Genomic DNA, 16,383 nt, shown 5'->3' with positions numbered 1-16,383 from the left:
TCACTGATTTTGTCGGGTATTGTTTCAATTTTGAGTTTTTCTCAGTTCTGTTACATCTGCATCCTGCAGAACCTGCACAATGTATGAGAACAGACTCTAATACCCAGTCTGCAATTCAGACCTTTTCGATTGATGAAAAAATACAAACTTTGTAGTTTTATTAATCATATCTCAATCTTTCAGAGAAAGATAATACTGAGATAATTCATTTAAATTCAACAAATTAAATGCCAGGAAAAGGACTCCAGTAAGCGTTGGGTTATCTCAACAACAGGAATAGTCTTTCTATTAGGCCCATTATATGCATCGTGTCAGATTACTTCACATAGAACTTTATGTAAATATTGTTTAAATTACTGATTTCATTATTTAATGCTCCTACTCCTTTTTTTAAAATTTTATGATGTTTTCTATGTTTTAGTAGATACTCAGATACATAAGGATTACACTTTAACCCCGTGACCTATTTCTTCTTGTTTAGTCCCTGACATTGGGATGTGAGACGGTGGATATGACTCTGAGGAGGAACGGACTGGGTCAACTGGGCTTCCATGTTCGCCTGGACGGCACAGTGGCCGAGGTACCGTCAGACGACCATCTGCCACACCAGACCTTGGACACTCATCTACCAAGGCTATTGGCTGTGCATAACTGGCTCGTTTGAAGGCTTCTCTGGTGGGTTTTTGCTATGCAGGTGGAGGAATACGGCTTCGCCTGGCAGGCCGGACTGAGACAGGGCAGTCGGCTGGTGGAGATCTGCAAGGTGGCCGCGGTGACGCTGACCCACGAGCAGATGATCGACCTGCTGAGGACCTCGGTCACGGTCAAAGTCATCATCATTCCTCCGTACGAAGAGGGGGGGCCTCGCAGGTGTGTTGAAACGTCTTTAAAGCATTTTCAAACAGCTCTGTTAAATACAGATGTTGAGGAGGTAGGCAACAGCACTGCTGAGCGTTAGCAGGCAGTAGTGGAAGGACAAGAGCGAGCCAGGGTGAGTGCAGGAGGCTGTGCACAAAAGCCTCGGTGAGGTAATGGCCAGACTCCAATGTTCTGGGAGGATTTTGTGTGGGAGTGCGTGAAAAGAGGAAGCAAGAGAAAAGGACGATGTGTAGTTGAAGAGGAAACAGCCAGAATGAAACGCAGAGAGAAAAAAGAGATTTGTTTGATGGACATTGAAACAAAATGTCCATTTCTTTGTTTCCCTCCCCACGTGTGTGTGTGTAGTCTCATCTTGCTCAGCTTACTATCGCCATGTTTCCCCTCCTCCCACGTTTTTTTTTTTTTTTTCCTTCCCGTCATCCTTTTTCAACCTTTCATCTACACGCACGGCCTTGACAAAGACAGAATAACGAGGCCTCTCTCTCTCTCTCAAGTAGAAGCTGATAATTAAGAGTCTTGTATTTCACTCATCCCCCACTCTCTCTCTCTCTCTCTCTCTCTCTCTCTCTCTCTGCCTCTGACTCGTCTGCCGTTGTGTGCCAGGCAAGCAGATTGCATCAGATTAAGGCTTGGATTCTGCAGGGAGAAAGAAAAGAAAAAAAAAGGGCTGCATCAGATAAATAAACGAGTGGAAGTGATTAATTAAATATGCATGCCCTGTGCGAATGAAAAGGACAGAAGAGAGGGGGGATGGAGGGAGAGGCAAGGCAGTTGGAGATGCAGAGAAGCGCTCGTGAGGAGGACGTGTCTCAACACCACCTAGAGTGAGGGAGGTGGGTGGGTGGGTGGAGGAGAGAAAGAGAAACCAGAGTTGGAAGTGTTCTTCCTTTCTGCTCGGTTGCGTGCTCTTGTGCGATGGAAGGATACGGGCAAGCGAAGGTGTGATATAGTAGTCCTTTTGACCACATGTGTTGTTGGGAGCTACAGCTGTGTCACATCTGCCGGCGTGATGAAAGAAACACTTCATGTCACCGTACTGCCCTCTCTCTAAGGTCTGTACTGCTGCTGTGTAACTGTATGGCTATGCTGATTGAGTTGGTAGTATTCCTTGATTGATCAATGTGTCCATACAGCTTTCCTTTGACAATGTTGTTCTGTGTTGTAGCAGGTTCCTCTTTTAATTAGAATGAGTTCACATGAATTGAATACATTTTGTTGCACTTACCTCTGCTGGTATGTATCCATGCATATAGATTAGGCTGTCTTTATTTACATGTGTTCTTCTTCCACCACAATACAATAGAGGTGAATGGAATTCCATTCATTCTAATGACAGCATTGAGAAACTATATTCACTTTTTTTTTCATGGCTCTTTGCTTAAATAATGGGTGCGTTATTCAGAATCATCTAAACTGTTCACTGTGTACAGTTTTAACTGGAACTATGTTCCGGTGAAAAAATAGTCCCTAGTAGTTGTTTTTTTGTTTTTTCTATGTCTATGCCTCGCTGTGAATTAAAGAATTGTTTCAAAGATATGTGCTCCACCTTGGGCTAGCTAGGGGCTACTTTTACAGCATTTCAGTTGTGCTTGTGGCCTGATTTTGCATATACAAATATCTTTCTTTGTGTGTAGGGGCTGCACAGAGGAGTATGAGATGAAGACCATGGAACAGAAGCCAGAACCTGAGCCTCTGGCGGCAGGTTATCGACCCTCCCCTCGCCCGACGTGCCGATGGGACAGCCCCCCCATTCCTCCGGGGCTCCACAGTGTTCCCAACCATCAGCGCTGGGTCCCCATGGGTCCCCCACCTCCTCCACTGGCTCGCTTACACAAGACCATGGTTCCCGTTCCCTACAGGGAGCCCCAGCACCTCAACTCAAAGAGGTGAGACTTCTTTTATCTCATTTGGTTTCCTCACTCACAGATGAATGGTTAATTGTGTTTGTGATGGTTAACTGTCGCCCTCCTCGTGTGTCCTCCAGGCCTGTGAGCTACCCGGAGAACCACTACAGTATGTCTCCCGCAGTAGTGCTGCCCTACAGAAACCCTTCTGCCAGCTTCTCCTCGCCTTCCTCGGGCCTGGTAGGCCTCTCCACAATGGGGCCACCTGGAATCACACCAGGCCCCTTCATGCGCTACAAACCTTCCCCCGACAGGTGTGTGCGGTCTGTTTGTTTTTCCCAGCGCTCCTCCATCGCTCCTTTGTTCACGATTAAACATGTCTGATGCAACTCGTAACCATTGTTTGGTTTGCTCATGGTGGATTATGTCGGTTTATAAGATGAGGCTGACTAATGTGTCAGGTCTGCAGTTAGACGTGTATGAACACACTGTCTCCTTGAGGAAGGATCTGGTGTGTGGGCGGCGCTTTCCCACTGTGTGGAGGTTGATAACATCTCACCAAACCGGATGAATGTGTTTTATTCAACTGCCATCAGTGTGCAAAACAGAACTCCAAATCTCCAGGCTAAATTTTAGGGCTTTTGTTTGGAGCTTTTGAGTAATTTTCCCACAGATTTTGGTTTTTTCTTATTTAAACCGACAGTGGCATGAATGCGTTTATTAATCAAATGCTGCCCTTCCTCCTGTGATCAATCGGTGTAGATATGGAGCAGGACAGCGCCCCCTCCTGCCCTATGAGCCCCATTTCAGTGTGGACATCAATTCCAGTGGAGACTCTTCCTCAGGCTTCACCAGTCAGGAGAGCACCATGGAGCGCTGCAAAACAGGTACGCCACCTTTAAAAGCTGCAAGCAACTAATGTCGTGAATCCTCCCATAATCATTGGTTTTGTATTTGCAATAGATCACATTGTATGTGTGTGTGAAAGGGTTTTGTTCATAGCGATGAACTCACAGATAATTATTATCCAACGGTTCTTTAGAAAAAACTCCTGAAGTCCCTCCGTAAGCTACCGGTTCAGCTCCAAACTGCCAGCAAACAGATATTGACATGCTGGTGAACACCGGGGAGCCAATCTTTTTCTCATTAGTTAGTAGAGAGCAATGCAGAGACGTAACTTGAAAGTATTAGGTGGCAAAAAAAAATACATCTCCAAAATAATATGTAATCTGTATATTCTACTTATATTGCCCCGTATATGATATATATGCAAACACGCAACTGAATATGTGACAATAAAATAGTTCTTTGCGGACTTCATAGTAAGACTACCCTAAACTACATTCATGGTCTGTTTTGCTTAATTGTGTGTGTGTGTTTGTGTGTGTGTCGCACAGTAGTGATTTTGTGCGCTGGCTGAGGTCAGTGTTTTTATATGTGTTATAAGTATTTAATCCTCTTTGCCAACCATAGAGGTTCAGTGTAATTTTCTTTAATCCTGTGAGTGTCTGCGTGTGTTTTCTGTCTAGAACCCCTCTGGCACGTCCCTGTGCCGTCGTCCCGAGGGCCGGGTGGTGGAGGGGGACAGAGGAGACCAACCAGACAGGATGTCCCCGGGAAAGACTCTCCGAACAGACACTCGAAGGTCGGACTCATCGCCATCGCCCCTGTCTCAGTGCATCCATCTTCTCTGCCTCCGAGTCTGTCTAAATGCCGTATTCTCTGCAGGGCGAGGCGCAGTACTCCAGCCACTCCAGCAGCAACACGCTGTCCAGTAACGCCTCCAGCGGCCACAGCGACGAGCGCTGGTTCGACGGCGGACCCATAGGAGAGCGAGGAGTTGGCGGTTGCCTCGGCGACCCGGTGGACCCTGACCCCGACCTTCTCAACAAGGGGGGGTCCAACGACAGCGGAATCGACGCCTCCACCCACTACAACAACCATCGCCAGGGCAACATGTCCAACAGCCAGTCCCACAAGCCAATGCACTGCTTCGCAGCGTACAGCGGCGTCCAGGAGCTGTCGGTGGGGAGGGGCAGCGGCGGAGAGGGGAGGAGACGAGAGTCTTCGCCAATCATGGCAGCTCCGGCAAATCAGAACAAAGGGTACCGCACCAGGACATTCCCGCCTCCCGGCTCCAGCGTAGATAAAATTGAGGCTTTCAAGCCCAGGCAAGTTTCCTACTCACTAATGAGATGCTTCTTTTGTGGCATTTTTATGAAGCTAACATTATTATCTGGAGATGGTGGTGCATGCATGAGCCTTCATGGAGAATGTCTGTACTTTGTCATAACTTAACAAAGTATAGACTTTGAACAGATTTTCAAGCAATCTTAAGTGAATGGCGTAGTAGTCATGATGTACCACTGCCAGATTGACACACGACAATCAATCTTTAAAGGGTACATGAGAGATTAAAGAAGCCTAATCCTTGGGAAGCATAGCGATCATCATGTGATCTCATCTGCTCATGCACTTGCTTCCCCCACATCATTAAACAAACAAACATGCACATGCACGGCTCTGTGTTGGATTAAGACGATCTTTGTCTAAACCTCTTCGACTATGCCTGAGTGTTCGTCCATCAACATGAAATCAACCTAAAAGTACATCAGACGGTTTTCGGACACAGATGTTTCATCTGGGTTTGTGGACAAATGGACATATAGTTGTAAGGTATATGATTTGTTTTCCAGGCAGGGGAGTACGGGTTGGTGTTTTTGAGTTCATAACTCATCTGCTGTTTAACCCTTTGCTGTGAATGGAGTGGTATCAGCAGACAGTTGCATAGTGTCTGTGATCTGAGCTGTAGATATATACTCTTATCTTCAATGACTGATCAATGAGGGGGAAGAGAGTAAGACGTACTCTAGAACAATAAATTATGCATTGATATTCATGAATATTTAAATGTGGCAAGACAACTTTTATATGGAGCTGAAAAACAAACTCAATTCACTCCCTGTGAGCAAAACCAACATATTTGGTCATTTCTTGCTCATGTTTGCCATAGTTTTGCATGTCCTTAACTGTAATTTAAATGCAAGATTATTGTCTCTTGTTTCTTAAAGGAAAAGTCTGGCGTTTTGGGGATTGAAACAGGAGAAAACAGGTCACTTGGCTCAGTCCAAATGTAACAAAATAGCTAAAGCTTACTAATTGACATACCTATGGGCTGTTTATTATTACTTGTTCCCCAAAATGTTGAACCATTCCTAAAAGTCAAACTGACGAAGACTTTAATCTCTACCTGTACACACTAGTTGGATCTCTTGAAGTCGAGAAACACTGCTCCATTCACCGCTTATTGAGAGAGAAACAGAACCGAGATCTTTGACATTGTAACTTTAAAGGGTCAAAATGCTAAAGCTCCTTCCCAGCAGATGGCAATTATTGTGTGTGTGTTTGTCCTCTCAGGGCCTACACACCGCAGGGCTACAAGACACCAACAGCTGAGAGAGCGCGGGCCGTCCGAGCGGCCACGACAACGCCCACCTCAGCCTATTTGAGCTCCGCCCCTCTGTCAAGCTCGGCTCCCAAGGCCTTCTATGGGAAGAGCAGACCAAGCGCCTGGCAGAACGACGACAGCAGTCCGTCACCTTCCAACACTACGAGCTCCAGCTCCGACAGCAACAAGAGCAAGAAGTGAGTTGGTGACGGAAGTCTGGCTCGTTTTCACGTGTTTATGATCCTATTTAGTTTGTAATCCGCACCACTCAGCAGCAACTGTTCCTGAAACATAACATTAAATATGAGTTAACCAAGCACACCTAACAAGTGTGTCTAAAATTGCCTCCATCTTATTTCTACCTGAGAATTAATATAATAATATAAGTTGGTGCTTTCGATGCTCATGTCTCTCGCTTGGTGTCTCCAGGCAGGTGGATGCAAACTCAAAGAACGTGTTTGGGCAACCTCGACTGCGAGCTTCACTGAGGGACCTGCGCTCTCCGAGGCGCACTTACAAAAGCACCATCGAAGACGACCTGAAGAAACTGATCATCATGGACAACCCGGGAGAGACTCCCCAAAGGGATCCGGTGAGCGACCCGGACACCGCGATCTCAGTCGACTGTCTCGCTTTGATGAGCCTTCACACGCGCGCCCTGAGTTCTCTGACCTCCGCTCACTTATCTCCCGGCAGTCTCCCAGACGGACCTTGCAGCGCACCTTCTCCGACGAGTCACTGTGCAGCGGGCGCAGGGACGCCAGCTTCGCCAACTCGGAGAACCCGACGGCGGCCACCGACGTCCTGTTCACCTGCACGCTGCCCACGCGCAGACACGCCGTCTCCTCCAACCAAAACCAGAGCAAGAAGGGTGAGTTTAAGCGCCCGCTTTGACGCCGGGGGACTGAGCTTGCTGTGTTAGCCGAGTCCAATTAGCCGGCCATTCAGCGGCGAAAGCGCTCTCCTTCAACCTTGTAGTGGGTTTAATCTTTCATTGTTTGTTTGCTCACTGCAGCTGTGCTGCTCTCTTGTCCCTCAGGGCCTTTGTCCGCCTCAGAGCTGTCCCTCACAGAGGTGAGAGACAAAGTCCCTCCGCTGAGGAGGCTCGATCCCGGGCTCATGCCTCTTCCCGACACAGCCAGTGGCCTGGAGTGGTCCAGCCTGGTCAGCGCCGCTAAAGCCTATGAAGGTGAGGATGGAGACACCTCAGGATTAGGTTGGTTCCACTCAGTGTGAGATTATAAATGTTGTATTGTTCTGCTTCCTTCCTGGCATAGAACGTGGGCTGTCAGTCCATCGCACAAACAACATCTTAGGAAAGCCACGGGGGAATTTCTTCACATTTAAATGGAACAAACATCCACTTCCTTGAAGTGCTCTCAAGGCAGAATGTTCAAGCTATGTGATGAAGTGAGGACTTATGAACAAACATGGATGTGAACGACACTGTGGCAGAAATTTCTGCAAAATAATTGAAAGTTGAAAAGTTGAAAATTATTTAACAGCCTCCGATAAATATCAGATTTGTCCGTGTTTAATGCCAAATAAGTTTCCCCCAAAATATGACCGCTCCAATCTTACATACCTGGTGGATGTGAGAGCTGTAGTTTGATATTTCAAGGCTTACCGCTTCCATTGGGTCTCGCCTCCCTTCTGTCCCCGGAGAGAAGGAGATCTCTGCGTTGGTCACTATTCCGCACGCGACCGGCTGCTCTGCCTCCCAGACAATCATTCTTTCCTGGGTCTCTCTTGTGTCCCCCTGCCACCACACACTAGACTCGAGCCAACACTCGATCCGTGACCCCGCGCCCCGGTGCCATTGTGTCATTGATGTTGAGGGACTCATTCATGCAGCTGTTTTAAGGTGCGATTGCGTGTCTCTGTTGCAGCACAACGAGCAGTTTCCCTCTTCTCGCTGACCGAGCCACCGGCCGGAGGTCCGGACGTGAGACCAGTCGTCAGTCCGGTGCAGTTTCAGACTCCTCAGACGCCGCGGACCACACCGACCTTCAGCGGGTAGGTCGACCTCGCTCTCTTTGTCAAGTTGTGCAGAGAACTCTAGGAACAGGAGTCCTTCTCACTGCTGCCATCTGGTGGTGATGCACTCGACTGTCCAAATTTGAAATGAATGAATGAAACTTGTATGCTGTTACTATCCTTCACTCTACTGCACTCTACATTGTTCACATTCTCAATGCAAAGACATTTGTTTTCAAGTGATGATGATTGTTGTCCCAGCTGGTCCCCTGCTTCTGTCTGTTCCTATGTATAATATACATATTGCATACTGTGTAATGCCCTTTGAGCAAATAGAAGAAATCATATACATACAATAAATCCTTAATAGTGCCGTGTGTGTTAACAGCGACGAGGTGCCCAGCGACTTGTCCGGTCGGCTTCTCCACCTGGAAGTGATGTTGAAACGGCTGAACAACGATCTGGATAAAGTAAGAACTTCCTTATTTTGACACCATTGCTGCTCGCAGGCAGTTTTATAGTCTCTATGCTAAGCTATGCTACCAGCCTCCTAGCTGTTCCATTTTTATTTAGTGGATAAACGCAAGCATTTCCCCCCCAAACGATTCCTCTCACGGTAAACAGTGTATGACAGTTGTTTGAGGACACGTGTCTGAAAAAAAATTTCTCTCCTCTCTCCTCTCTACTACCAGGAGAAGAAGGATAAAGTCATTCTGCTGGCAGAGATGGCCAACCTGAGAGAGAACAACCAGCGCCTGCAGGAGGAGAGCCTCACAGCCAGCGAGCAGCTGCGCAAGTTCAGCGGCATCATCACAAACGACAAAAAGGAGAGTGACGCACAAAGCTGACTCCAGGAGGGAGTGACACCTGCAGAAGAAGAGAGTACCCATGATTCCTTGCACGTGCAGCGGTGGCAGAGGTCACAATGATGTCACCTCACTCAGCTTCCGCAGGACCGCCTTAAACTGTGGAGAGAGCAAAAAAATAAGACGATTGATTTTAAAAATGCATTGCTCCCTGAAAGTCTCCCCACAGAACAGAGACCCTCCCTCTCTCATCTCTGCATCTGTTTATTTTTATAGACTGAAGTCAAAAAGTCTTAGATACTTGTGTCTATATATAGATATACGATATCCCTTGTTATCTATATACATAGATATACATACATATGCTACTATGCCAGAGGAGCGAGTAGGAGAGGAAACTGTTTGACAGAACGCTACATCACCTGGAGAGGCCTAATACTGTTCCTGAAGCGAATCAGCCAAAAAAAGACTCATTACAGACTGCATCTCCCAGAATGCACTAGAAGTAATGGAAGCTCTACAGACATGGTACTGTAGATAGATGCCTGTGTGGTACAATTCTCATGTATCGATTTGACCTATATTGTGCTGATATTGTCGTACTAAAGAGGTGTGTGTGTGTGTGTGTGTGTGTGTGTGTGCGTGCGCGTGTGTGCGTGCGCGTGTGTGTTTGTATAGCTGATGGTACTCGGAAACATTACCGCACAACACAGTTTGTGCTCAAGGCAAAAGGCCTTTTACTACGCTGTGATGTGAGTGTGTGAGATGGGATGTGTTTGAGTGATGAACAAACCAGTTTACTGTAAAACGAACACCTGCGGGGCTCCGTCTTCTTCTGTCCTCCGTTTACATGGATGAACCTGTGGCCCTTTAGATGTGAAAAAACCCAGTGTGAATGATGTCATGCAGCTCAGAGATGTTATTAGTATCACCTCATCAGATGTGGTTCATTGCTCACCTTTTTTCTGCGGGGCCGTATCATCTCAGATCTAAATGTACCGGACCATTGTTTTTAACGTTGAGTCTTTATCACAGAAAAAAGAGCATTTAAAAGACGTAGGTAATCCAGTAGTTTGACGGATTTTCTGTTAAATATAGGGTAAAACGAAAAAACTGTTATTAGCTCAGCATGAAGACTGGAAACACAGGAACGCGCGTCTAGCAGCACCTCTTAAGCTCACTAAATGAACAAGTTATTCCTTGTTTGACTCACATACTCTACACATTTATTGCTTTTCACACTATTGTTCTGAGAGTCGTAACCTGCGGCGATTTCAAACTATTTATCACATTTGATCAAATACTTGATAGCTGTTCAAAATGTCAAACTATTCAACGTCTATTTGCATACTAATCAAAATGCAGGTGTATCGTGTGAAGCTCCTTCATAACCGATCCGGTCCGTCTGTGTGCGTGAGAGAGGATTTTGTGTTCTTTGACAACCGAACACCAAACACTATTTATACTGCTAGCTTGCTTAATGATATTGTCTTACTATATCTATTTTTCATACAGAAATAACAAGCGTTTCTTTCGGACGTTGGTTCTGAACATTTTTCCATGGGTCAGTTTGACTTATTGCTGATAAAATCGTACTGAATGATGAGCTTCTCTCGTGAGGTTTCTCCTTCCCTGGTCTGACTGGAACTGTTGAATTAGAAATTAGAACTCTCTCAGGATGCTGTTAAGCGACACTAAGCCCTCAGACGATGTAAGTCAAATGTCTCCCTTTAATATTTATGGCTATATTTGGACATTTTAGGTAAATCTGACCTTTTAATGGCAATATTGATGTTTCTAATTATTGAGGTTCCTTGAAGTCGACTATATCTTTATATAAAATGATATGCAGGGGAAAGGTGCTTCCTTCTTGCCCACTGCTACTGTCAGAAGTCCTTTTCTTTTACACAAGAGGGAACAAGTTGTATTTTGACTGCGAGCTGCACAGAAAACTGCCATGTCCTCAGCCAGCTGTCACATTAATGCCAGTAACGCTCATAAATGCTCCTTCTACAAATCCCTCACTCAGATGCTCCTAAAGAAAAGAAGTCTTATTTCCGGTTTGGGCATTTTTTATTCTTATGACACTCCTCCCAGGAAGGAAGTCCTTCATTCACGCAGCTTTGCAGGTGTGGCTGTGATTTTAGTAGTTTGCTTGTGTAAAAATGGGTGAGTTGTTTTTTTGTACTGTATAATTAAGCTATTTATAGCATACACAGTTGAACAAATCAATATCGCAACATGGATAAAGGTAATATTGTATAATTAGTTTTTTTTTTTTAGATGTTAAATAATTGGATAATTTATTTTTTAACATTCCCACTGTTGAGATGTGAGTACTGTGTTTTTATTTGTATGCAGTTTTATTTCTGATGTGTAGGATTCATTTTCTGGCGTCGTGCTTCCTGCACAGGGCAGCGGTGTTTGGGTTGTAATAACTTGTACATTTAAGTGTAAATTATGTTTCATTATTTTATAAAATATATTAAAACATTAAACCTGGTTTTATTTTCAATTGCTTCAACGTTTTAGTGAGATTGACCTCAAATTAATTTATTTTGCCTGGATTGTCACCGATCCACATGTCTTACAGGATCCAATGCTGTCTAAAAAGAAGCATTTAGCTTCTCCTATTAATGCTACATTTGAATAACAGAATATAAAACCATCCACCACAAACCATAAAAAGTTTTATTAAAGTTATTTTATTTATGTACAAAAAGACTTGAAATAAGCAGAACATCCTGACCAGTGGTTAGCTTAGTTGAGACGTCTTGTCTTAACTGCATCGTAACACTGCTTCAGTTTAATCACGGTGAGCGAAGCCTACGAGCCGCACATGAGACAGTCGTCCCGGTTCTCCAGAGAACACACCATGGCCGCAATGTTGAGCTCCTTGATCTCCTCCGCGGCCTTGCCGGACTCCTCCTTCAGCTTCTCCTTGTTCAAGGTGAACTGGATGGGGTTGGCGGCGGGCTTCGTCCTCAGGTAGTACATCCCCGTCTTCAGACCCTGTGGCGAGAGGAAGAGGAGTCTCACATAATGTTGGCCTCAAAGCAAACAACCTCCTTCATCTCCACGTTTCACCTCACCTGTTTCCAGCCGTAGAAGTGCATGCTGGTTAGTTTGCCGTAGTTGGGCTCTGCGATGTGGATGTTCAGCGACTGGCTCTGGTCAATGAAGGCGCCGCGGTCAGCCGCCATCTTGAGAATGGTCTTCTGGGAGATTTCCCAAACTGTTTTGTAAAGCTGCTTCAGATCATCTGGAATCCCATCGATTTCCTGTTGAAACATAAAGCGTCATGAGAAAATTAAAAAAAACGCCCTCATCTCCAAAATAATTTGACCATCTGCATTAGAGCAAAAACATCCAACGCCTCGAAGCGCTCCGGGTTACCTGGACGGACCCGTTGTGACCGATCAGCTGGTTCTTCATCTCCTCGCTCCACAGACCCCTCTCCGTCAGGTCTTTGAGCAGATGGGGGTTGACGATCTGGAACTCCCCGGAGAGGACCCTGCGGGTGTAGATGTTGCTGGTGTAGGGCTCGATGGACTCGTTGTTGCCCAGGATCTGGGCGGTGGAGGCCGTGGGCATCGGCGCCAGCAGCAGGCTGTTCCTCACGCCGTGCTTGGCGATCTTCTCCTTCAGCAGCTTCCAGTCCCACAGGTCGGTGGGCTTCTTCTCCCACATGTCGTACTGCAGGATGCCGCGGCTGACCGGGCAGCCCTCGTACGTCTCGTAGGGGCCGAGCTCGGCGGCCAGCTCGCAGCTCGCCTCCAGGGCGGCGTAGTAGAGGGTCTCGAAGATCTGCGTGTTCAGCAGCTGAGCTTCGGGGCTTTCGAAGGGGTAGCGCATGAGGATGAAGGCGTCGGCCAAGCCCTGCACGCCGATGCCTATCGGCCGGTGGCGCTTGTTGGACTTCTCGGCCTCGGGCACCGGGTAGAAGTTGATCTCAATGATCTTGTTCAAGTTTTTGACTACTACTTTGGTCACGGCGGCGAGTTTCTTAAAGTCAAAGGTCTGCTCGGAGGTGACGTACATGTTGAGCGCGACCGAGGCCAGGTTACACACCGCCACCTCGTCGTGGCTGGTGTATTCGACGATTTCCGTGCAGAGGTTGCTGGACTTGATGGTGCCCAGATTCTGGTGGTTGCTCTTCCTGTTGCAGGCGTCTTTGTACAGCATGTACGGCGTGCCGGTTTCGGTCTGGGACTCGATGATGGCGTGCCACAGCTGCTGAGCCTTCACCACGCGCTTGGCCCTCCCCTCCTTCTCGTAGGAGGTGTAGAGCTTTTCAAACTCCTCCCCCCAGCACTCGTCCAGCCCGGGGCACTCGTCGGGACACATGAGGGACCAGTCCTGGTTGCTCTCCACTCTCTTCATGAACAGGTCGGGGATCCACATGGCGTAGAAGAGGTCCCTGGCTCGCTGCTCCTCCTTTCCCGTGTTCTTCTTCAGCTCCAGGAAGTCGAACACGTCAAAGTGCCAGGGCTCCAGGTACATGGCGAAAGCCCCGGGCCTCTTGTTGCCGCCTTGGTCCACGTAACGCGCCGTGTTGTTGTACACCCTCAGCATGGGGACGAGCCCGTTGGAGTTGCCGTTGGTGCCGGCGATGTAGCTGCCCGTCGACCGGATGGAGCTGACGGCCACGCCGATGCCCCCGGCTGATTTGGAGATGAGGGCGCACTGCTTCAGGGTGTCGTAGATGCCCTCGATGCTGTCGTCTTTCATGGCGAGCAGGAAGCAGCTGGACAGCTGTGGCCTGTTGGTGCCCGCGTTGAAGAGGGTGGGGGAGGCGTGGGTGAACCACCTCTCGGACAGCAGGTTGTACGTCTCGATGGCTGCGTCGATGTCCTCCTCGTGGATCCCGACGGACACGCGCATGAGCATGTGCTGCGGCCGCTCGGCCACCTTGCCGTTGATCTTCAACAGGTAGGAGCGCTCCAGGGTCTTGAAGCCGAAGAAGTTGTAGGAGAAGTCTCTGTCGAAAATGATGGCCGAGTTGAGGCGGTCTTTGTTTTCGAGAACGATCTTGAGCGTCTTCTCGGAGATCATGGGAGAGTGGCGTCTGTTCAGGGGGTTGATGTAGTTGTACAGGTCCTCCATCACGTCGCTGAACACCTTCTTAGTCTCCTTGTGCAGGTTGGAGACGGCGATCCGCGCCGCCAGGATGGCGTAGTCGGGGTGTTTGGTCGTGAGGGTGGCGGCGATCTCTGCAGCGAGCGTGTCGAGCTCCACCGTCGTGACGCCGCTGTACAAACCCTGGATCACCTTCATTGTGATCTGGGCCGGATCCACAAAGTCAGCGTTAAGTCCGTAGCACAGCTTCTGGATGCGAGACGTGATTTTATCAAACATGACACGCTCTTGGCGCCCATCTAAAAAAAAAAAGAAAGAATAATTCTGTTAACCCAAATCACAAGGTTGAAATTATGGCAAATTAACTGTAAAGATTAAAGCTTTGCTTTTGCTGCCTTCTTAACGATATAAATGCAGTCAGGTCTTGGGCTGCTAATGTACATTTGTATGTTTAATCAGTTAAAGAAAGTCAACTCGTTTCACAAAAAATAAAACTTTAAAAAAAATAGTTAATCTTAATAGCAGTGACCAGTAAATTGTCTTTTAACAAATAAAGTATTAAGGGGATCAACACAGCTTCGCCACAAAAGTTAACATAAAATGTAAATTAAAAGAACGAAACTGTACTTTAGTAACGTACAGAAGTTACATTACAGCTTCTAATATGGAGCATTGTGGTCTAAAAACAGCTCATTTGGATTTCTCGGTGAACATTTGGTCTGCTTTTGTTTAACGAACATTTCCTGCAAGCAGAGACTCGGGTCCACATTCACGGAGGCCTCTTAACTTTACATTTTGGCGCCAACCGTGACAAAGGCTTGAGGAAAACAAATATCCGAGGACGAATGGCATCGTATGGTTTAAAGAAATAGAGAATGATCCGAGTAGCCGGCTGGTAATCAATCTGACACTTCAACAACATGTTTGATAACCGGACGTCTCCGCGTTGTGTGACTGAAACAAATGTTGACAGCTCGGCTGCACCCTGTTTTGTTAACTAACGTTAACTAGCCTAACCAACATTAGAGAAGTTAACTGAGGGCGATTACTTGACGTTAGCTAACAAACCAAATGACGGTGCGTACATTTGGGGTTAGATGCAATAATCAGCCGGATATTGGCAGCAGAGAAGTCGCTGTGGCCGGGCAGTGACGGATCCATCCGCGTTATTCACGGTGATAGCACCGAAGCTAACTGGGGCCGGATAAACGAGAGAAAACTGCTCACCTCGCTTGAGCACATGCATCCTGGCGCTGTGTGACGTTCCTCGTGTCCGGAGAAGAAACAGCGGATGACCAGCGGGCTAAAAACTGGATGTTAAACTTTGCGGATAGACGCGAGCTCAGTGAGGCCTCAGAGAGAGCGCGAATAATGACAACAACTCCCGCTAACGACGTATTTGTACGCAGGACGTCCCCGTCGTTGGCGGCTTCGGGGTGTTTTGACCAATCGCCAGTTAGAAAAGGCGGGACTTTGTGTTTGCGGGCCAATCACAACATTGATGTCAGCTTCCGCTGGTTTTCCAAATCTGGCGGGACAGAAAAGTTCTTTAGGTGTGTCTCAATTGCCGAGGCTGCACCCTGGTACGATCCAGCCTTTGTGGTAGGGCTGGCCTGGGTCCTCCAACAACCGCATGGGCTAAACTGAAATGTCTCTGAAATGGGTCTGACCAACGTGGGGACCTGCATTACATCAGCATTACCTCCGCTTCTCCTGTTGCCTAGCAACCTGCTGCGCTTGACAGTAAAATCATTAAAACCTAAAACGTACAGATACAGATAGAGAAGGTAATCTTATTTCATTTAAATTAGGAAGTTTTGATTTATTATGATATATGTCAGGCTGAGAGAAGAACATTTTCAAGTTATTTTAATGTCAAATTAAATCAGTTAAGCCATGTATGTACTTTCAGCTAAAAGTAATATTGCCAATATTGCATCTATGAGGGGGCTCTATGTCGGGGGCAGGGCAGCCGGAGAGAGTTGAGTTGCAACTAAGAGCAGTTTGTTCTCACATCGGCAGCCCGCACTGCATGATGGGATATTCTAGGCCGCAATGGATAGATCGGATGTGTCCTCCAAATCGGCTCCTGGAGGGCTGCGTCCCTCGACCGCCTTCGGAGGAGCTCACGTAATGGGACATCAAAGTTGTAGCCGAGTTGCAGCTCAAGTGACGTATGTGGTCGAAGAATGTGTCCTTACGGGTGCAGCCTAGGGAATTGAGACATACCCAGAGTTGTCCTGACCTGATTCGGAGCTCACCAATTAGCATTCCTCTGGAATGTATTCACACTATGTTCTCTCTTATTTACTGGAATGCATTTTCAAGACACACCTTGGACGCCAATGCA

The 16,383-nt window shown here is 47.2% G+C and overlaps 2 protein-coding genes across 5 annotated transcripts in view; one reads left to right on the top strand and one right to left on the bottom strand.

Moving 5' to 3' along the window:
• The window catches only part of sipa1l3 (signal-induced proliferation-associated 1 like 3), a 53,789-nt gene extending 42,333 nt beyond the window's left edge, over positions 1–11,456 (top strand). Inside the window, exons 11-24 of one of the 4 annotated variants that reach the window (XM_037477203.2) lie at positions 482–580; positions 695–870; positions 2,514–2,765; positions 2,864–3,037; positions 3,486–3,610; positions 4,253–4,368; positions 4,452–4,894; positions 6,141–6,368; positions 6,601–6,763; positions 6,868–7,042; positions 7,187–7,387; positions 8,061–8,187; positions 8,537–8,618; positions 8,841–11,456. In XM_037477203.2, coding sequence (XP_037333100.2) covers positions 482–580; positions 695–870; positions 2,514–2,765; positions 2,864–3,037; positions 3,486–3,610; positions 4,253–4,368; positions 4,452–4,894; positions 6,141–6,368; positions 6,601–6,763; positions 6,868–7,042; positions 7,187–7,387; positions 8,061–8,187; positions 8,537–8,618; positions 8,841–8,996 — 2,517 coding nt within the window. In that variant the 3' untranslated portion in view covers positions 8,997–11,456. The remainder of the gene's footprint in view (positions 1–481; positions 581–694; positions 871–2,513; positions 2,766–2,863; positions 3,038–3,485; positions 3,611–4,252; positions 4,369–4,451; positions 4,895–6,140; positions 6,369–6,600; positions 6,764–6,867; positions 7,043–7,186; positions 7,388–8,060; positions 8,188–8,536; positions 8,619–8,840) is intronic. The other 3 variants (XM_037477286.2, XM_037477364.2, XM_037477442.2) reach the window with 3 other exon arrangements.
• A 171-nt stretch (positions 11,457–11,627) lies between these two features.
• On the bottom strand, positions 11,628–15,436 carry LOC119221091 (ribonucleoside-diphosphate reductase large subunit). Its single transcript, XM_037477567.2, has 4 exons — positions 15,261–15,436; positions 12,351–14,332; positions 12,047–12,235; positions 11,628–11,966 (listed from the first exon to the last, which is right to left on the bottom strand). Exons 1-4 carry the CDS (start codon positions 15,277–15,279, stop codon positions 11,781–11,783), a joined length of 2,376 nt encoding a protein of 791 aa, XP_037333464.2. The 5' UTR covers positions 15,280–15,436; the 3' UTR covers positions 11,628–11,780.
• Positions 15,437–16,383: the final 947 nt, after the last annotated feature.

Source organism: Pungitius pungitius, chromosome 3 (genome assembly GCF_949316345.1).
Source record: "Pungitius pungitius chromosome 3, fPunPun2.1, whole genome shotgun sequence".
Taxonomy (NCBI): Eukaryota; Metazoa; Chordata; class Actinopteri; order Perciformes; family Gasterosteidae; genus Pungitius; species Pungitius pungitius.
The sequence above is the reverse complement of the archived record's forward strand: the minus strand, read 5'-3'. Positions and strand labels throughout refer to the sequence as shown.